Genomic DNA, 22,359 nt, shown 5'->3' on the forward strand with positions numbered 1-22,359 from the left:
AGCTGTGAGATTTCTCATCTTAAAAGATTGATGATCAATTGATCCCGTAGTGACATTAGAGATGCAGCTCTAGTGAGGGATGTTGAAGAATGGTAAATATTTATAGTACAGTAATAATTATGTTTCAGTGCCCAATATGTTTTGAAATTAGTGACTAAACACAAAGTGCAGTTTTCCGACAAATTGTCTTTGTACATGTCATGTAAACAGGTATGTTCAGTACAGTATATTAAGCCTATATCTAAGTACTGTGTATGGTGTCTGTGAATTGTTTTAAGATTTTGCAGAAGTTATGCTACTGTATGTACTAAATATTCCTAACACTATACACAATGTCACTGATTTTAGCTCTAGGTACTGTAATATCTCTCAGTGTACTAGCATGGGTATAAAACAGGATAAAAAAATCCTGATACCCTCTTCTACGTTATTACAAACATCATTCCACGAAAAGTTGTGACAGGTGGCTTAAGATTTTAGAATCGTTAAGACATAACCAGCTGTAATGTAAATCTTCATGTGGTGACCAAATCTATCGTACAAAAGTGCATTAATTAGTTTGACCAATTGTGACATGATTTTGTATTTACTTGGACGCCATCCTCGTAATCATCATGTGATTGTGACTTTGAAATACGAGACAACATTTTCGGAAAATATTTCTTGGACGCCTACAAGATTATTATGATCATATAATACAAGGACATCAGGACTGTTGCTGGTACATCTCAGTCATAATGTTATCATTACCTTACACACACTGTTGTCATTTGTTTCATGCAAAGAGTGACTACAGGATTTATTAATAAAGAAGTCGCGGCTGAAGTTCCACAGACACGAAAGCTCTCACACTAATTTGTCGTCACCGGTAGAAATGCTGAGAGCCCGTGGTCGCGAGGAGGAGTGAAAGAGCATGATCTTTCCACAGAGGAATCCTCCAGGTTGTAATTTACGTAAGATATAGAACGACCAACCGTCCGTTAGAAATGTTGATAACCAATAAACTAATCCAAACATACAGTGGTACTACATGTCCAAAACTGATTCTCATAGCTGTGTGGTGGTTGTCTCTTGGAAACCCTGGACAATCCTTGAGGTTCCATGTTGGAATGCCAAAAAATAAAAGATTAGGCTCGTCGAACAAGATATAACAAATATAATTATAGAAGACTGTACAAGTGGGCAAATTACTTTAAAGTTTCAACCGGTTGTGAATTGGACAAACCTAACACAGTCTGGAAGTAAGGCGACCGGGTTTGAGTGTGGATCGAGACATTATAAAAATACCCAGGCTCTATCTCAGGTGACATTTCTTAAAAAAATTATCTGATGGCTTAGGTGTGATCTTGTGATATTATCATTTCTCAGATCACTGGACAAAAACAATTTATCAGTTGAACTGTATTAATTGCTGCAACTTAATGTGACCTTAACAGAAACTTGTGCATTTTGATAAGAAGGAACTGGTCAGGTCAAAAAATAAATAAAAAATATCCATTATTTGCCAGGGTAGTATCTAGGTGGATTATAATAAGGCAAAATGGAATTAGGACAGAGAAGTAATCTAGTAATTACCCACACCAGATAACTTTGGATTAATTACTTAGATGCATTTCTCTGTGGTTGGGACTTTTGGTAATGTATAATTTACTTTGCTCAGGGCTTACCTGTCTCCCCGCAACCTTAGCACTCGTCTTTCTACCGTGCCTAGAATGAGGTGGTAACTTTTAACACTGTGCAGGGTGGGTGACTTTCAGACTAGATTAATCAGGAGAAAATACTTGTATGATGGCACGAAGATCTTCTTGTATGCTATGTAAAGTAATGTCATTTTTGCAAAGCTCCTGTTCTCTCATGTAGCGCTTGTGTATGCTGCACTTACATAGATGCCACCTATGACACGTCCTAACAGTTATAGTCTACAGCCCACTAGAACCCCCTCTCCATCTGGTTCCCTCCCCCTCCCCCTCCCCCTCCCCTCCCCCTCCCCTCCCCTCCCATTCCCCTCCCCCCTCCTAATTAACATTTCATCCTTCTTAACAGCCATTTCAATTAATCTTCTGTGGAAGGTACACCCCAAAGCACCTGGCCTTTGCATATATACTCCAATATTTCATCACCAAAAGCTTTGATAAAGACTGTTTGATGCTTCACATTTGCCTAAAAGGTTGTACAGCATTCAGCTTATGGCCTTCTTCTACAGTATTTGCCAATTGTGACTTCATTTTCATGTGGTCTGCGGCTACCATGGTTACACAAGTCGCCTACAATCAGGCAGTACAGGTTTAATATTAAAGTGCAATTAATTTTAAAGATGGATCTGTGTGTAGTTTAGGAGATGGGATGAAACCGTTGAAATATTAAAATTTGAATACTTTGGATATCGTGAGATTGTGTTTTCATTCTCTGTTGTTGTTGTATTCTCCTCAATTCTCACTCTCTATTCGATTGTCATTACCGTCTCTCAAGGCATCGTCATTCCTTCTCGCGCGTTTAAAGTCGCTTAAAGGCAAATGTACAGCGAGCAAAAGTATCATAGTTCCTGCTATGAATATTTGCACTTCAAAGAGATGAATAATTCAAGTACCAGTGTGGCACATTATTAAAGTCTGTATTATAAACTGAGACTCACGCAATGTTGTATATATACACAGGGGTGTCATTTTTAATGTTTGAAATATTTTAAATCCTCTTTAGAGAGCAAGTCCACCTTTTTGCACCTTTCCTTTTTCTCTAGCTATTTACTTCATGAGAGTACACTAAGTTTTATCCTTTGTTTTCCACATCCCCCCTCCATGTCTTCCAGACTCTCTAACTGGCCCTGACACTCCCCCCTCCTCCCCCCTCTCCTCTTTTCAGTCCTGTTCTTGTACTGGTTGCATGTCAACATTCATGCACTGCTCATTAGAAGTGGGAGTGAATTGAATTTGATTGTTTGAGGTTTGCCCGGCAATTTTGTGAGATTAACTTTTGGTTGTAATATATGGAAAATGGATCTTTGTATATACATATATGGAATGCATCTTAGCATTTATAGAAACTTATACAAATATACAATATTACTTATCCGTTACAAACACACACACATATCATCGTACTTGTACACATCATATTTGTACATATCTATCTTAGCATTTATAGAAACATACAAATATACAATGTTAATTATCCGTTGGAATGGTGCATTCACACAAACACACACACACATCATCATACATGTACACATCATATATTCAGAGACTACTGTTGGCGAGTTCAATAGGCCTGGCAATGCTGCAACATGCTAAATATGCCAGTATTGTATGACTTGTAGACTAAAAAAGAAAAATTGTGTTGTGTGAAAGTCTGTGAAAATTAATTTGTGAATAATTTACAGTAAACCATGGACTTAGTTTTATAATAAATAAGGCAAAGTTATGATCTCGACAATAGTTCAGTAGCCCTTTAAACCGGTGAAATAAATTTCTGGGTTTAGTTTAACACATCCTTCTACTCACTGTACATATTTAAGTGTAAGTTTAACTGCATCAGGAGTTTATATTGATTTACTATTAGATTATTGGATATAAGGAAGTTTACAACAAGACAACTAAAAGGCAGTTACTGTACAGTACATGCAGTAGCAGTTCAGCCTTTATGACTGAGAGGGAAGGAACCTGGAGAGAAAGCAGTTAATTCAGAGTTGTTTGTTAAACCATGAGATAGTAGTATATACAGTATGGTTTGAGCAGCAGCTACCTAATTATGTGAGTTTAAAGGCATTGAAGACTCGCCCCAAACCGCGTGTGGCCATCTGAAAAAGTGAACTTTCTGTTGCTTGCAAGTGACGTTTTGTTTGTGTCGCTACAAAATGCAGACAGTACTGTAATGAAATGTGATACCTTGTTATCTTAAACTGGACCTGAGATGTCCATCGCTGTATCGTTTGTATACTGTGCTGTGGGTATTGACGGCAGCGGTATGTACTGACTGTACACTAGTGTCTAATTACCGACGGTAGCAAGCTGTGTGTGTATTTTCTGGGAACGATGGTGGTGTCTAACACTTCTGTTAATACACCTCATTCGAAACTAGGTCAGATTACCGGCATGAGATGTTTCTTTTTGCGCGAGTCTTCACACCCTTTAAACGAAATTGTTTTGATTTCTTTGACTCTTTTCTTTTTCAGATTAATTGAAGGAGAGATTCATCAGAGGATGGTTCAATGGGGCAGACATTATCAGAACCAGTAACTACAAAGGAAACGCAGGGCTGTGAAAATCATCTCGTCAAAGTGGGATCATCATGTATGCAAGGATGGAGAATAAGTATCCTTTCATGAAAAAACAAAGCATAAAAACAAACAAAGAGTATCATTATTTATATGTTAAGCTTAACAAGTCAGTTTTCTCTTCATATCTGCACAAATGCAGGCTGTTCTGTACATGTATAGGTGGCATATATACTCTTAACATGATTAAAACATTATAGAACTAGGCCTTTAGCTTTTTTTAATTTTGATATAAAATGATGTTTTATTTATTACCAACGACTGATGGAATGTGTGGTATCTGTCCATCGTTGCCAGCGGACGATTTTCAAGGATTTCCAGATAGTCCGAAACAAGTAAATGATGATAAAGCCTACCTCCTATGTTCACTTAAATATTTGTACTTTCAAAACTACTTAGTGGAAAAAAATTAGTAATATTTCAGCACTTTACCCTCAAACTGGCAACCTTGTTTTTTTGGGTGGGGGGGGGGGGTGATTTATACCAACTTCTTATTCCATTCAGAATGAACCATTTTCAGTTCAGGTACAGTATTTGTAGAACTTATGTAAATGTTCAAATATCCGCCAACAATAAAATTCCAGGCACGTAGTCTCCATGGGGATGTCACGTGAAATTTTAACAGAAAATCTGCCTTGGGTCAGCATTCCAGTGGCTGATGTTATGTTGCTCCAGTTTTGATGGATGTTGCGTTATCTAGGTCCTTAACTCTATCACCCAGACATGGAGGACGCCCACACTCACATCTTAGGGTTAGCCAATGAAGAGGATTCAGCGTTCTTTGCTGTTTACGACGGCCACGGAGGTAAGGTCCTTGGATACGTCCACATGTTATCACACTCATCTACTAACATGCTTCTACACGATTTCTGCACTCTGGCTTCTATCATGTCTGTAAGCAAAGATAATCTTTTAAGTGCTGACCTAGCAAAACTCACAGAGAAAACATCAATTTTGGACTACAGTTGCTTGTAAAATTTCATCAGTGTAATTCATTTTGAGAGCATTCGTTTATATGATAACAGTTTTTGGACACTGTCGCTGTTGTGCATATGTCACGTTTATAATGTCATCGAACGTACAGTTTGCTATTCGTCATTTAAGATTTATACAAAACTGGAGCCAAAATTTTGCCGTATTATTATTTAGTCTTTCCTGCTATTTCAAAAACTAGACTGATTTGTTGTTCCAACTTGATAGTTGAACAGGTGTAAAGCATGATCATGGGAATGTCATTGATACTGTACTCCTCAGAGGGTACCCTAAAGTGCGGACTTTGACAAACAAGAACTCGTTTAAGATTTTGACAAAAATTGTAGAAAGCTTTTGAGGTAATGGGAGGAATCTAGGTCGATGTTGAGTTGAAAGATGAAGAGAAAGATGATTTGTTTGCTTCTGAAATCTGTACATATTTGCTCCAGTTTTCTAGTTTTGAATGATTCACTAAAGCCGGGAATATTACATCCTTTTTCATAAAGTAAATAATGGCTCTATATGAATGAGTCGTTTTCAGCTTTGAATAATTTTTTTTTTCTTTTTTTTGGGCGATTTGTTTGTTTCATACAGGAGCAAAAGTAGCTCAGTATGCTGGCGAACATTTGCACAAGACCATCATTGATCAGATGGCGTACAAGAGAGGCGACCTGACAACAGCCATGCGAGATGCATTCCTTATGATAGACAATAATATGCAGAATGGTATGTTGTTTTTTTACATGTAAACGTAAGCCATGTTTTAAAGGGGTATGTACGCTGTTGGCAGACGATGTGAGACTTATCCAGAAGAGATAAATTTTCTAACGTTCAGTCGAGAAACCCATCTGAATGTTTCACATTCCAAATTTTTGGACATGGTTTGACCTGAAAGTATTAAGTCCATGTTTACCAGGTGAACCATTCCTTACTCTAGGGAAGTCAACAGAAGTTGGTAGTCTTATGATGTCAACATAGATCCATAGATCCATTTTCAAAGGCCTCAATTTCCTAGTATTATGTTTGTCGTCGAAATATTTGTGAAATGCTTTTTTGATTGTTTTCCTTAGTCTAAAGATGATTTGTACATTATGAAGAGAAACAAAGATGTTGTCAGCTTTAATTGCCATGATGACATCACTAACTTGACTGTTGCCAGATGCATTAAGAAAGTTATGCCAAATTGAAAAAAAAGTTAAAAATCAGCCAGTGGAACATCCCTTTAAAATGCATTGAACTAATCCCAATTTGGTTGTATAACCATTGACCTTTGAATGGAACTTTAAGTCAGCACTTCAAAACATTTAATTGTTCTTTTGCAAAATGCAACAGCAGAATGGAATTAGCCGTAAATTAAAAAAAGAAACGGCCAACGAAGTAATGAATAATCGTTGTGTTACCCTTCTTGTTGTTGAGAAAATTAAACTTATCCATGCAAACCTCAACATCGTCGATGTTCTCGTTGCCGATGGAGATGGCAGGCTGTTTGTTTCTGATTTGCAGGTATTCTGACATTTTTTCAAAAGTTTTGTTTTATGGTCAACAATACAATAGTTACAATAGTAACAGTAGTTAAACATCCCATTGTTTTTCTCTAACCTGTAGATGAGAGCCTGAAGGATGAATTGGCAGGAACGACAGCGATTGTGGTAATCATGAGAGAAGGAAAGTTGCACACGGTGAGTAAAAAAGATAAAAAAGGAGAAAAAACCTCTACAATTATTTTTTCCTTTGTAGATCAAAAGTTTTGACTCATATCCAGGGCAGGTCCTAAAACACCTTGTAATCCCATGTACCTAGTCCTGTACTCAAAATTCTTGTTTTATATATTAACAATCAGGGGCATACTCGTTATTGCCATTAACTCATATAAGACACCTTTCAATCTTTATGGATGCAAAGAATTTGAAAGAAACAGCATTGAAAACATTATGGAGGACATTGCACTGCCAAGTTTAAATAAATTTAGGTGTGTACATTGTTTAATACCTTTCATGATGTAAGGCAACCAGCTGCTTGCACTGTTTTCACATTTGACACTGTTCAAAGATCTCCCCTCCCCCTTCCACTCGTCCTCCCCCCCACCCCCACCCCATCATCTTCTGTGGTATGCAGGCAGTTTGTCTGACAGATCTTGAGACTGAAATCAATGTTAACTCCTCTCTTCCCCTCCCCCCTCCCCTCACCAATCTTGACCTTTCGCATCCCCATCCTTGTTCTTTGCTCTCACATATATCTGTATCTCTACCCTGATTTGCTTGTTGATTTTCTTTGCAGGCGAATGTCGGGGATTCTCGTGGTATCGTCAGCGTTTCAGGCCATGCGAGGGCGTTATCGCAAGACCACAAGCCCTGCCTGGAAGAGGAATCCAATAGAATTGTAGCAGCTGGGGGTTGGGTGGAATTCAACAGGGTTAATGGTAAGTACAACCATTCGCTAAAAGATCTCGTCATGAGGAGGGAGGAGAGGGGGAGGGGGAGGGGGAGGGGGAGGGGGGACCCAGATGGAGAGGGGTTCTAGTGGGCTGTAGACTATAACTGTTAAAGGTCGTGTTATAGGTGGCATCTATGTAAGTGCAGCATACACAAGCGTTACATGAGAGAACAGGAGCTTTGCAAACAAGACAGCAAAAGCAGATCTTTGGAGTGTGGTAGTCTCCCTGGACCACTGTGTGGAGTGGAATTATGCTGCTGTTTTATACAACAATTTGTTAATACCCGGAAGTCAGGTTAACTTGGGGCTGCTATCAGCATTGAAGCTTCGTCAACTGTGGTGCACCATTAAGTTTAATCATAGAAGGTGTGGTTACCAAAAGCTGTCAGCAGATAGATCTATTACCTTGTTACCGTGGCATTACAAAGTGATAGTTTGCACATGTCCTGTCAAAGGGAAAATTGGTCTGCGGTTTAGGTAGCCTAATACTTTTAACTCTATGTCGGAAACTGAGGCCTAAGCTTAAGAGAATTAGACATTTATCTCATTTTGAGTTGCCAACATTGGTATACCACACTGCATTTGGTCCACATTTGTTACACTCTGAATGTAAAATTCTGTTCTTTTTTTTTCTTTTTCTCAGGGAATCTAGCCTTGTCAAGAGCTTTAGGAGATTTTATTTTTAAAAGAAATGAGAGTAAAAGGCCAGAGGAACAAATTGTTACAGGTGAGTGAGCTAACCTGCAAGTCAACTGGACAGTGCAACCGTTTTATGCTACCTTGTGATGGTCTCGGTTTTATATGGTTTTATAAAGACCATAATACATAAGAACTGTGAAACCATGCCAAACCGAGTTAGAAATATCTGGTAATGTATAAATCGTATTACCTGATGATGTGGTGAATTTTTGTGGGGAAATGTGACCTACCTGTAAATAGCAACCACAAGTTTGAATAGAGCCAGTACCTAGCATGATGGATTGGAGTGTGCACTTTCTTAGTGAACGAGCACTGAATATGAGGTGCTCATCAATAAAAAACGTTTGTGACCAATTTTGCATTCCAAAACCTACCAGGTTGCTGATGGGACTGCAACCATCTTGTTAGTGTTAGCAGCATGGGAGACTACATTTAGGAGAAGAGGTACATTATATTAGTATCGTTAGCCATTAGCTGCCATTGTTTTGTTTGCCTTTTCCCGAGGTACGGTTTTGTACGAATGTGATACTAAATAGTATTTCTACCAACTGATTGTTAACTACAATATGCTATAATACACTCACATAATTCCTTCTGTGCTATCAACGTTCTGTTCTAATTCACTCACATGATTCATTCTGTAACTGTCAACGTTCTGTTCTCATTCCGTTCTTCGTTTGTTTTTTCTTCTCACAGCTCTTCCAGATATTACTGTCACTGAGATCACCCCAGAGACTGAGTTCTTGGTGCTCGCTTGCGACGGAATCTGGGACGTTCTCACCAACCAAGAAGTAGTGGATTTTATCCGTCCAAGGATAGCACAGAAGATGGATCCAGAACAGGTTAATAATAAAAATATTTAAAAAAAGAAAGAAATTGTTCCATTTCATTTTGAAGATCAGTTTGAATGTATTATGGGAATGATGATCCGTGAAAAGTGGAAGATTTTAAGAAATACCATATCTGTGAAAAATATCACATAAAGGATATGTTGCTAAATTCTTGCAGTTTCATTTGACCGAGTTGAATCCCAACGTTTAGGAAACCATTTTGCAACACCATGTTATGATTGAGGATTACACCAGCTTGTAACAAGCCTTTTATATGAAATAACTTTTCAGAGAATTCTTGAGGTATACAGCTACTCTTTACTCATTTCCCTCTCCAGTCTTGCTCTTGGGTCAGCCCCTTATGAGAAGGATGGGGAGGGGATGAGGGGGGGGGGGAAGAGGGAATAGTCACTTTAGTTAATGACCATATAGTCCTGTCGATGTGAATAAGCTTTATTTAGTCTTTAGTGACCGAATACACTTCTCCTTCCGGTTCTCAGCTGACCTACGAATTCTTCCTTTTTCTATCCCTCACCTGCAGATTTGCGAGGAACTAATGACCAGGTGCCTAGCTCCGGACTGCCAGATGGGAGGCCTGGGCTGTGATAACATGACCGTAGTACTAGTTAGTCTTTTACACAACAAAACCTATGAAGATTTAGCACATAAGTGTACCCAAACAAAAGCAGCGAAACCTCCCTGGTCCGAGGGGAAGATCACACAACAAAAAGACCCTAAACCTGCCCTGTGATCTCAGAAGAAGGTGAGTAGTAAGAGGTTGAAGCTGTGGCAATGATGCCATATGGTGGGCACTAGGCTGAGCCAATTATTATTGTTTTCTTAGGCGGTGCTCTCTTTAAAAGGATTTTCTTGAAGCTGAACCTGATTGCATAGCAAAATTGCTGTAGTTTTTCTGAATCTTTAGGCATAAACCACACGGTCATAGCATTTTGTATCGCGAAATGTGTCATTTTTTTGGTTAATTTTGTAAATTATGCACCTGGCAATAAGCAGAATGGGATGATGTCAATTGGGATATTTCGGCTGAAAATGACTTTGAGGAAAAGAATATTTCTACGAAAAGAATACATTTTGATGAAATTTTGCAATGTGGAATGTTTTTATTCTCTTCAATATAAATTTTACAAATTTTAATTTTAATTAAACAGGATGACACATAAATCGAACAGTCTTTTACAAGGTAGATTAGGGTGAACGGAAAGCAAACTTTGATGATTGTTAAGGGCCATCTGTATGGTTTCAGCTTATATAGTGGTTGATTATGACATCCATCTCAATCAGTGATCATATTGACTGCATGCCACCTCGGTCCATCCTGTACATCAAGTTTAATAGATCTGGAGAAACTATCACAGTAAATACGCGCGTACCATGCATGGAGGGTCATGCGATGTGTTCCAGGGTGTTACTACTATATTACCTTCCCCATTACGCATGATGATTTCACCCAACTAGTACGTAAATGTGTATGCGTGCTTAGAGCAGCAGACGACACCCGTTACCTAGCAATAACCATGCCTGTAGCCTAACGTGATAGCTATATTCCCTTGGAGCAGCATTAGGCTCTGTTCCATGGAGAATTCCGTGGTTGCACTGAACTAAACATTTCCCCACAGCACCAAACGCTCACCCTTGACAACCGTGTAACTACTGATTTGGTTCACACGCAGTGCTTGATGAATACACAACGAGTTATGTACGCGATAAGTAGACGACACTTAACGATGTTCCAGACGACATTTCCCGCTGCAAGCCCAATGTATCTGTACTTGTTCTGTGCCAGCATGTCTAACATAAGCATATAAGCACTGTTACGTAGACCAGTACCTTCTTACACCGTTAGTTCCCATGTCCGATCCGTCTTGGTGCAAATCTTTCACGAAGTCACTAACACTGTTCTCGAACTGCTACAGAGAAATATCAGTTTGGTACCACCCTGGAACACATCACATGACCCTCCATGCATGGTACGCGACCGCCCAATTAACATGAATCCTCCAGATTGATTAAACTCATTGATCCTGTATGATACCAATTTGAAGTTTGTGTTACAACCACCCCAGCCTAACCGTTTATAACTCTGTTCACAGGTCATTCTATGCTTGACTCATCTCCATGGTTGCTTTAATTCACAGATCTGTCGTGAAGTATTGCTACATTTGTGTGGGATCGTAATCCTGACCAAAAATTCAAGATTTGCAAAAACAGAACATGGTAAATTCAGACATCGGGTCAAAAAAAAAATTTGAATCGAGAAGCCCATTGCTGATTATCTTCCTCTTCCGGAGAGAGATGGACTTCTCGGAAGGATCTGCTTGAGTGGAAAATAAACCTCAGACCAGTCGGGGTTATTCCACAGGTTTCGGTGAGAACCCACTGCCATTGGATAATCAGTACATACACTTTCTACAGAATCAATCTAGTTAATTATAAAATCACACGAGAGTGTGTCTGAACGTATTAAAGCGACCTTTTAATCCAACAGTTTCAAAATAGATCAAGATATATATATATATATATATATATATATATATATATATATATATATATATAAATATATATATATATAAATATATATATATATCACTGATCACGGTTCATCAGAACAAGCTTGGCAGGTGTTATCTTTTCAATACAAAGAGCAATGCTTAACAGGTTTGGAAGGAAAAAAGAGGGCAAGGTTTTAAACATCTTTGAATCCTGTGTCAAGTCTTTCAGGAGTTTTACACACCTGCTGTTAAGGAGGCAGTTTTGGCCTCTCCTTCTTTTGGTGCAATCTCTTATGAAATTGTAGGAAGATGTGTCATGGAGAAGCCACGGTTGGTCTTATGTATCCCGTCCACTGCTAGCCTGTCCTGGCAGAATGCTCTCTGCATTGGTCTGGTCTGGTCTGATGTGAGCAATAATATTACAAATTATGCACATAAAAATGGATGATATTAAAACTGTATCAGAGAGAGAGAGGAGCAGCTTATTGATTCTTAGCCCTGATATTAATGTCTGACAAGAGTTTTAGCAAAGTTAATAAATTGATTGGAACTTTTAGGGGTATCACCATTTACTATACGGGTACACTATCTTTGGGGTATTCTTTGTATTACCATTACCTCCGTTGATTTTGGCATCTTCAGTAAAAACAGATGCAGATTTTGTTATTCAAAGTTTTATTCAGAAACAGTATACACACAAAATTGGTCAAATCCACACAGTTATGCTCTTTTATCAGTTTGGACTAAGTGAATGGTTTACAATTGTAGTGCCATGGGGGGGGGGGGGGGGGTCAGACATATCCATCACTTTTAGTTAAGATTAATAATACCCATACCAAGGATGTGGGTTATTTCCTCTCCCCTCAGACAAGAACTGTCCTGTCCTTCCCTTGATCTTGTGGGTGAGAATTAACTACCAGTTCCTCAGATAAGGACTACCATGCCAATACAATTGGCAGAGGTGATAATAATACCCATCACTTAAGCCAGGGTAGAAGGAGAGGGGTGGGGCAGGGTGGGGGGGAGGTGTGGACTGTTCAGGTGGGATTAAATAAATAATAATTTAACCTCTCTCTATCCTTTACTAAATTTCAAGGGATTATCTCCTGTGGAAACCCTAGCTGGTCCTTCTCAGAGAATGGTAATGAGCTATTATTAAGTGGGTGGTATCTTATCCAGAAATTGAGTAATATAAAAAGGAAGCTGCTATATGGTGGTTTACACACACTAAGTAATAAAATGGTACAGACATTCTGAGCTAGTGAACCTTACCTGAAGGTTTCAGGCGCACATTTGAAACTTGCTTCTTCTACAGTATCATGGCAATATAATCGAAATGCTCTTGGGGGGAATTCTTTAAGTGTTTCTTCTTCCAAAAGGGGTAACATATATACGCTTCTCTCATTAATGAGTTTATATTAGCCATCAACAGCGCCAGGTATTTAAGTATGAACTACCGGGATTAATTCCTCACATGGAATTTATCTGTTTGAGGTAATTCCTAGTGGAGTATTCTTAGAAGAGAGTAACCCACCACACATTCGTAACTAGCCACGTACAGTCTAAATAATAACATCATCGATACCGCTGTCCTGTTGTCCAAAATGGTCGTATTAGCGCAGTATAAATTGAAGCTTGTGCACAAAACATAAGATAGTGCGCAAGATCGCCCGCCGTAGAACCGTACGATCTGTGTTAGACCCTGGCCTACGAAACATTCTCCGAGTGTGAATGAGCTGCGCTTGAATTATTTGCCCGAAAAAAGTTGCTTTTTAGATCGCATTGCTTGGTTCTTAAAACACCTTGAAAGAAGTTTTCCATGTGTCTTTTGTTTACTTTGTTTTGCATGTTTACAGAAGTCAGTCTAAACAATGCCAAATATATGTTTTTTTTTTGTTTTTTTTCGACAAAAAAAAAATTAAATACTGTAGAAATAGTAATAGAGTAAAAATAAGGCCAAAAAAAAGAAAAATGATTGTAAGGATAAAATATATTATCAGGGATATTGCAATAGCAGAATTTCAGTAACAGGGGACCTTCTCTTCTGGTTGTTTGATTTTTCATTTCCTTCATCTTCTTTTTTTCATTTTTTTTTTTTTTTTTTGCCATGTCCTTATTGTCAGTGGGAAGGGAAGAAAAAAATAAAAAAGTAGTAAATGAACTATTAAAATGATATATTTAGTGCCTGTCATTGATGTAGACCCCTAGTGCATATTAAACAGAAAGTAAGATCAATAAAAAGGCTGGGGGGGGGAGGAGGGGTGGAGAGGGGGTGTTTTGTAGAGAGTTCAAAGAAATGGTTCGTGTGGCACTGGTAGCCTGCATTTATGGTTTCCAACCGAGTTTGTAATATCTAGCTTCGAGTTATTTCTTAAACTTACCTCTAATCCTGTGGCTTACACAGACAAGGTGACCTGGTACCATTCCTTCAGTACCGATGCGGGATAAACCAGTAAAGCCGATTAACTTTAAGGGTACCGGTGGTATATCTTTTAAAATAGATTTAGGCACAGCTGAAGATTGAGTCTGTTTTACTCAGGCATTATTGACAATCTGGCATTATCTTTCTTTTCTTCTAAACTCTCCTTCAAACAGCAGTAGTTTTACTTCATGTAAACAACCAAAACATGAAGCAAAAGATGAAAATCCCTACGTCATTTGTGTCTAACATACTCCATGTAAACAACCCAGCATACATGCAAAAGATGAAAATCCCTACGTCATTTGTGTCTAACATACTTCATGTAAACAACCCAGCTTACATGCAAAAAAGGATAGTTCTTACGGCATTTCTGTCTAACATACTTTAATTGCACTGCTAACGTATTATTACCAAAAAGTGTGTATGAATTAAAGTGTTGTTTATGATGGGAGAGAGAGATTTTGTTAGTTAAGCCACATTTCCTAATGAATAATCATTAATTACAGGTTCTATGAAACAACATTAAAATAGGACCAGTGATGATGTCACATTAACATCTGCACATTAACACACTAACACCTGTGCACATTTCTCATCATATCCAAAAGTTCACATCGTATGAATTCTAAGACGATAGTTGCTGGCTTAAGCTTCTTTTGTGTTTGGACTGGTCCAGCATTTGACTTGTTTGAACTTTGAAAGCTGAAAATGTTTAGTGACTTTTTTTCTGAAAGTGGTTTTGCACAATTTTTGTCTTGAATTGTGGTTTACAAACTACGTATTAAAAATGATCAAATTGTAAGCACTTTATGATGCATGCGTGTTGTTAGCTACTACTCATCAAAATAAATGCCAGAACCAGTCAGAATTTGATGATTTAACTAATTTCATCAGTCACTGATCAATCAATTTGGCTTTGTGTATGCCAGAACCAATCAGAATTGATAATATAAATAGGTCATCAGTCACTAACCAATCAATTGGCTTTGTGTATGCCATAACCAATCAGAATTGATTATATACATAGTTCCTCAGTCATTAACCAATCAGTTTGGCTCTGATTTTATGGTGATAGTGTAACCTGGTAAGATCATCGTGTTGAATGTTATTATACTTCTCCATTCTGCGGATACATTTTACCAAGGTTCACCTTACACAAGCTGTGACACACTCTCGGTTGTCAATAAAGACAATAAAGTTTGGTGTTTTTTGTTTCATTTAGTAATTGTTTGTATTCAAATTTGGTGAGTAATTACCATAAAACTGTGGCAGTAAAAGAGATAGTAGAGGGAGGGGAAGACCCAATAAGAAAAAAAAACTGATGTGTCTTTTTATTCCAGGAGTCACATATAATATGTTAGGTTTTATCTTCAATACCAGTAACAGTATGTGATCTAACCTATCATACTTTCCCACATAATAAAATGCACTAATCATTTAGCTAAAATGTTTATCGACAGGTTTTCTCACACATTTCTTTTACTATTGTTTACTGTTTATTTCACATATGATAAGTGTGGTGTAGTAGTCATACACACAGACTACCATGTATCTGTTTTTCCTTTGGAATCAAATACATTTGATTAAATAAATAAAAAAAAAGATAAAATCCAAAAACAGTTCAGTAAGACTAAACATGCAAATATTATTTAAATCATAAAGATATTCATGTTGTCATTCAGGAGTTTTACTTCATTCAAAACCAAAAATAAAAAGAATAAAGAAAAAAATATATATATGATGACAAAAAAAAAATTAAAACACCATTTTGAGAGCACACCCATTACATTCTTTTATTTGTAGTGTTCCTGTGTTATTTTTATTATATTATGTTCAAAGCACATAACCATTCACTGGATTGAGCAAATTGTTGAACTGCACAATGACTGCTTGTGGTTCATTTAGTATTTGAATGACTTGTTGAAGGCTACCACTATCAGACATTCATATGGAACTGATTATAATGCTTTGTGCAGGTAATTATCATACAATAATACTGATCAATCATAATTCTTAAATCAAGTTTTAAGGATCGGTAATATTAAGAAATGGTAGGTTTTTATACTACAAACTAGCTTTTTCTCTGTAATAAGTTCCACAACTTAAATTATTTGGAAAAGTTGTGCAGAATTGGTAATTTATTGGGATAACGGTTTTAAGGAAAAAAAGGGCATTGAATTTAAAGTGGAGAAGTCGAAACAGACTTGTATCGTGTGTGTATATCTCGAGGAGTTACATTAAGTGACGTGACCTGCTGATGTCTAGTCACGTCTAGTTCACTCGTGGATTCTTAAGCCTAGTATGCAAACCTTTTTGAGCGTGTTCCCAGTTTGTGACCTGTATCCACCTTATTAATTCCAAGATTCTTCTCTGTATATAATTCACATCTGCCCACGGTGTGATAATAATAATTCATGTTCAATGCAGTGATAGATGATGCAAAATACACTGAGAGATAAAAGACACTCTTCTTCATTCTGTTCTTTTCTCGACGACGACGTTCTTTAATTTCACGTTTTTTTATGCAGACCATACATCCACCACCAGATAGATGAAAGACAATTGTAGTGGAAAAATACGACAAATCAATATTCAGTAAGAAAATAACAATGTTAAAGGCATTGAAGACTCGCCCAAACCGCGTGCGGCCATCTGAAAAAGTTGACTTTCCTTTGCTTGCAAACTTGTGACGTTTTGTTCATGTCGCTACAAAATGCAGACAGTACAGTAATGAAACGTGATACCTTATTATCTTTAGCTGGACCTGAGATGTCCATCGCTGTATCGTTTGTACACTGTGCTGTGGGTATTGACCGCAGCTGTATGTACTGACTGTACACTAGTGTCTAATTACCGATGGTAGCAAGCTGTGTGTGTATTTTCTGGGATTGATGGTGGTGTCAAACACTTCTGTTACACCTCATTCGAAACTAGGTCAGATTACCGGCATTAGACGTTCTTTTTGCGCGAGTCTTCACACCCTTTAACAGTTATCGAAATGACCAGAAAGTGTTTACGTGTCCATGAGATATATTTAGGTCTTTCTCGGATACAGAACCAGACGATACTCTTGTGGTCATCAGTTATGAATCTGAAAGGCAAGGAATCTGTAGAGCATTTATTCAGCATGGAAGGAAAAGTTTCCACTACTTCGCAACAAGTCTTTAACATTGTAATTACTGATAATGGAAAGATGGCAGTCAATTGATTTGGTCCATAATTGTCAATTAATTAATCAAATTTGCAGCTTTTTCTAAAGCTTAGTCCCAAAAGAACAATAATTGCATATTGAGTAGAAAAATATGCTGACCCATGAAAGACTACAAGTATGAATATTTGTGATAATAACTAATTAATTAATGAAGCGATGATTGAATAAGTCCAAGATTTTATTTGATATTGTTTAAGAATATTAAAAATATCAGATGAAAACTGGCAAAGAAGCTATTAAGCTTGAACAATATTCCACAGAGTCCATCCACAAAAATTAAATTTATCAAAATAAATGACTTTAATAAGAGTGAAATTAAGCATAGTTATAATTCAAAAACTATACTTAAATAAGATGAAACCCATGTTACCTTAAATATCTTCAAGACATGTGAATATATATATATATAATTCATAAACAACCTATGTACCCTAGAAGACACCCACCCACATTCCAAATACCAATTGACCCAATAGTTTCTTCAGTCATTACGGTTCTTTTGGTCTTCGTATGGTACTTAAACCCAAGCAAACAAAGACAAAACCATTCATCCCAAAAAATTCTGCCTTTTCCATCCTGATACTGAATCATAAATAGTTCCAGGAACCACCTTACCCTCTTAATACCAATTCATACCCACTTACCAACGTATGGCCCTTCTTGTACTGAATGCAGTACCAACCATACCCTCACCAGACACATGCAGGCACATTTTGGTTGCTTCTATAATAGATTGTCCAGAAGGACCCTGATAGCATCCTCTCGACGTAAGACTCTCGGTGTCTTCCACTGGTTGGGTGACACGTTGTGGTTCATCAGATGATATTCCTTCAGTTTCTTGAAGGTCCCCGGCGCCACAAACTTCACCACCGCTTCATCGATACTTCCCTTTTCACGGAAAGAATCGTAGACGAAAGATTGCTTCCTTAGATTTAAATCCATCTGTCAAATTTTTTAAATAGTATGAAATAGATTCAGCCTCTCAGATGATAATTGTATTGATTTATTATTATTATATTTTTGGTGGGGGGTGGGAGGGGGGAAGTGGATGGGTGTGATTCCCATTTTGCATGCATAATTATGCATACATAATTTTTGTATGTGATGCCATACAGCAAGTTTAATGATATATTTTCAGTTAGAGGCCATACAGCAGATTAATAATACATTTTCAGTTAAGAGATAAAGCAAGTATTTCTGATCATAAAGAGGCTTTCGAACATCCATCTAACTTCTTCAAATCATGTTACGGTTACAGCCTCTAGGTCTGTAGCCTTTGAATATGGAACATGATTTAACGAGAAATCATGTATGCAACTAATGAGAATTGAATTTTAAATGCAATAACAAATACATTTTAAACTTTACCAATGATTTTGATCCCAGAACTGTAGCATCTTTCTGAGGCTCCAGAAAAATCACATAATGAGGGAAGTTCTTTTCCTCCCCTGAAGATTAAAGGGGGAAAGTTAAAAAACAAACATTAAATAACTTAAACATTTAGAACATCTTTTCAGACGTGAAGTAAAATCAGGTTTCATATATAAAGGAAAAATTTGTCTGCTATTAAAATCACTGACTTATGGCCAAGGGTGTGTGCTACCTTCTAAGGATGCAACTCAAGAGCCTTTGAATAATATTCATCGAAATAATTGTTTTTTTTTTGGTTAACTTATGTGATGTTGTAATTGCCAAGTGGCAAGAAGGCGTCCAGGCCTGTCCCTCATGTAACGGCGGTTAATAATTTCTTCAACAATTATCCTTGTTATGTACAGTACCAAAAGCCCCCCCCCCCATCCCTATCCCTGCCCCAAAAAGGAATGCTTCACCCTTTGACTGTGAAGCTGGTTACAATCCTCAATGTTTACCTGTCTCATGTAGGTTAGGGCTTTCCACGACCGTGTATTCCCCGACAGGGATCTTCCATTCAGTGCAGGTACTGTTCAATGCCTTCTGTAACACGTCCTCTGATACCTTTTCTCCCCTCACATTCAGCAGTTGACCCTGCCTGAAATAAATGATAATTTGTTTATTGGAAAACTTCATTTTCACTGAGATGCCAAACTATTGATAAAAATGACTAAAACATGAACAAGATTTTACCGATTCCGCTTGGAAAACTAATTAATATTTTAAGATACTTAACAGGTGACACATTCTCTCCAAAACAGTATACCCCTTACCTGTAGAGATACTCCACCACAGGGCACTCTCCATGGAAATCTATCACCCTCACAACATCACCAAATCGATAGCGAAACAAACCGCTGATGTTTGTAATAACAAGCTCGTAAGTTGCTCCCTTCTCAACTTGATCAGCGAACAGCGTCGAGGGTTGATCTTCATCGCTTCAAGGCAAAAAAAATGATGAAGTTATGTGAGATCTATTGAAAGCACTTACTTTACTTCTTTATCTCTGTTTCCTATATATGCATATAAGGCTAGGCTATGTGCATGTCCTATAGAAGTGTGGTAGTGTAAGGCCACTCTAGATTCCATTTTTTAAGATTTTTAATATAATTTGTCACATCAATGAACACTAGAAAAATTAACAGCATATGATCACTTATCCTCCTGATGCAAAAATTGTGGACTGAAATTCACTAGCCAAAAAAAATATATATTTTTAAAATTCTGATTGAAGGTGGTATAGATGGTATGATCACTCCCTGCTGAATTTTGTATTGTACTTCCATTTACAAAAAAGTTATAGTACCTTTGTGCAATCGGGATAAATTCCCAGAACATGCTCCTTGGCATGAGAAGGTATGGTCTCTCCTCTTTCTCTGGCCAAAGGTTGACCCCTAGTAAGCCCTCAGTAGCACCATACAGTGGGGAATATATGGGTACACCTGAAACAAAACAAAAATACAAAGTAAACAAATATTGTCATGAGTAGCATCACATTAGTTGATGTATTAAGCAGCTTTCTGAAATAGGATATTTTCAAAAGCTGTGGTCAGATCCATGTAAATTACAACCCACAATCCAGCTTTAAATATCTCTCACCTCCTAAGTAGGTGTTCTTCAATTTCTGGCCATACATCTTAAATGATCCTGTGTCTACAGTGAGGACTACGTTGAGGTGTGGCCAGACCCTGCGAGCAATTCCTGAAAACCCTTTGCCGAACTCCTTCTTCAGTTCTGCAGCTCTGGCAGGATCTGGTTTTAATAAGTCCTGTAGCTTTCCTCTTATCTCTGGACTGATATCTAGTTCAGGATTCAGATCTCCTGTTTCGATGTCTCTCACCAGTTGTGGCCACTGATGCTCCAACTCCACAAAAGCAGAATAGATCAGGGAGGCAAAGTTTGCTTCGAGTATTCCAAGATAGGGATCCTTCAGTCCAAATAACAGATGGACATAAAGGGCCTCGGGCTCCGTAACGATCTCCAAGCCGGGGAGTGGCGTGCTGTATGAACTCAACATCACTGTAGAGTTCTTTGGAGAGGAAGAGTTAGGTCCGATAGGTGTCCCGCCTTCCGACTGTCTCATTTTAGGTGTGTAGAAAAATTTGAGAATTTTTTGTAAGTTGTGACATCCCGGAAAGTTATGGTACATTGTGTGCAGCGAAACAGCGACACCTTGCGTGAGGAAGGCCATTCTTTGGGCTTGAATCATTGGCAGCATTTTGGTCTGACCATTGGTCCCCGAGGTCAACGCTAAGATGATCGGTCTGTTCTTGGTTATGACACCGTCTTCCCCTTTCAGGAGGCATTCCACAAAGGGCTTGTAATGGTCAAATCGAGTCAATGGGTGAAACCGTACATAGTCCTCTCTGCTTGTGATCTTGCTTAAGCCATGAATTTTGCCGTACTTTGTATCCTTTGCAGCTTGGAGTAGCCCTAAGAGTTTCTCATCTTGAACAGCTCGAAGGTTTTTGCAATCTTTTTCCAGCTTTTTGCGATTATAAGAGCCCAGCATTCGGAACACAAATATAGTCACATACTGATCAAAGGCAGTGCGATATGTGTGGTATGGTGATTTCTTCTTTTGAAGAAAGTCGTAAGAGATAGCTGTGAATCCTACCACAGCAAGAATTCCACCTCCTGTAAAAAGAAAACAAAAACAGGTGATTGACAAACACAGTAACTAACACCAAATTTCTTGAAAAAGCTAAACTTTAATATGAAGTTGTAAACATTATTACACAGTTCCATTTGGTAGTGGAAAATAGAAAAACAAAACAATGAAAGTTAGCATCCTTATATATTTGCTGCATATAAGGACATTTTGTGTTTCGCAAACTTGCCCCTCCCAGTGTATTGATGATATGGTCCAACCCCCACCCCCCCACCCCTCCTTGTCCATGTGCACTATAGCTCTCCCCCACCTGACCAACATACTGCTGTAAACTGAAGTACTTTAATATCATGAAAAGTTTATGAGTAAATTGAACTAAGAAAATCAACCATAGAAGGATGTTTCTACCTTAGCTTTCATCAAACTTAACTAATTAAACTCATTTCAAGATGTAAATGTACAGGACGTTATAAAGGAAATCTAATAGATCTGAAATAATATATATTACCTGTGATCAGATAACTTATCATTGCCGGTTTTTAGTGCGGTTTGCACTGACTGTCTGCTAAGGACACAGGCCTGGTTATTGTTAATAACACTGTTGAACTCTGAACAGAATATGACTGGCATATGATTCTGTAGCTACACTACTGCAGTAAGGCACATAGGCTAGGCCTAAGGTTTAGTGTTGAAGTAAATTAAGTCAGTGAAGCCTTAGTCATTTCTGGAAAGTCGCAAGGAGAAATTTAGAACAGCGATCCAACTAGCAAACATCCTTGAAATTCAGGAAAGTTGAATGTTAAGCATTGGTCTGACCGTGCAAAGTGCAATAAACTCTAGATAGCAACCTGCAACAGGTCAAAAAGGTGTTAAGTCTAACCGCAATGGAACGGAGACCGCCAAATACATACAAAAACTGTACAATGCAGACTATGCAGGAAGTTGTCAAGGTTTTCTTCTAGTCAACGTATTGCGCAATAGCAGCAGGAAT

General features: G+C 37.9%; 2 protein-coding genes across 4 annotated transcripts in view; one reads left to right on the plus strand and one right to left on the minus strand.

The window, feature by feature from the left end:
- Positions 1-16,599, plus strand: part of LOC139979357 (probable protein phosphatase 2C T23F11.1) — a 37,915-nt gene extending 21,316 nt beyond the window's left edge. For both annotated transcript variants that reach the window (XM_071990061.1, XM_071990062.1), the window contains exons 2-10: positions 4,169-4,307; positions 4,992-5,075; positions 5,837-5,968; positions 6,848-6,921; positions 7,520-7,661; positions 8,319-8,402; positions 9,071-9,216; positions 9,746-9,967; positions 11,361-16,599. In XM_071990061.1, the coding sequence (XP_071846162.1) occupies positions 4,205-4,307; positions 4,992-5,075; positions 5,837-5,968; positions 6,848-6,921; positions 7,520-7,661; positions 8,319-8,402; positions 9,071-9,216; positions 9,746-9,955 (975 nt within the window). In that variant the 5' untranslated portion in view covers positions 4,169-4,204 and the 3' untranslated portion in view covers positions 9,956-9,967; positions 11,361-16,599. The remainder of the gene's footprint in view (positions 1-4,168; positions 4,308-4,991; positions 5,076-5,836; positions 5,969-6,847; positions 6,922-7,519; positions 7,662-8,318; positions 8,403-9,070; positions 9,217-9,745; positions 9,968-11,360) is intronic.
- Positions 14,280-22,293, minus strand: LOC139979355 (uncharacterized). Of its 2 annotated transcripts, XR_011797138.1 has the most exons (8): positions 21,877-22,293; positions 20,357-21,394; positions 20,064-20,199; positions 19,531-19,695; positions 19,216-19,355; positions 18,716-18,795; positions 17,992-18,289; positions 14,280-17,227 (listed from the first exon to the last, which is right to left on the minus strand). XR_011797138.1 is itself a non-coding variant. In XM_071990059.1 (7 exons), exons 1-7 carry the CDS (start codon positions 21,896-21,898, stop codon positions 18,071-18,073), a joined length of 1,800 nt encoding a protein of 599 aa, XP_071846160.1. In that variant the 5' UTR covers positions 21,899-22,293; the 3' UTR covers positions 14,280-18,070. The 2 variants fall into 2 exon arrangements, 1 of the variants encoding a protein (XP_071846160.1); XM_071990059.1 differs by having other exon boundaries at positions 14,280-18,289.
- Between the last annotated feature and the right edge of the window lie 66 nt (positions 22,294-22,359).

The sequence above is a fragment of the Apostichopus japonicus genome, chromosome 14, assembly GCF_037975245.1.
Source record: "Apostichopus japonicus isolate 1M-3 chromosome 14, ASM3797524v1, whole genome shotgun sequence".
NCBI classification, from domain to species: Eukaryota; Metazoa; Echinodermata; class Holothuroidea; order Aspidochirotida; family Stichopodidae; genus Apostichopus; species Apostichopus japonicus.

Bases quoted from the DNA above. Each gene is read 5' to 3' on its own strand.
- LOC139979355 (XM_071990059.1), bottom strand. From the start codon at position 21,898: ATGATAAGTTATCTGATCACAG. The intron at 18,796-19,215 runs GTAAACATTGAG...TTTAATCTTCAG, and splicing joins CCCTAACCTACATGAGACAG to GGGAGGAAAAGAACTTCCCT. The intron at 18,290-18,715 runs GTAAAGTTTAAA...AAAATTTGACAG, and splicing joins TTCTGGGATCAAAATCATTG to ATGGATTTAAATCTAAGGAA.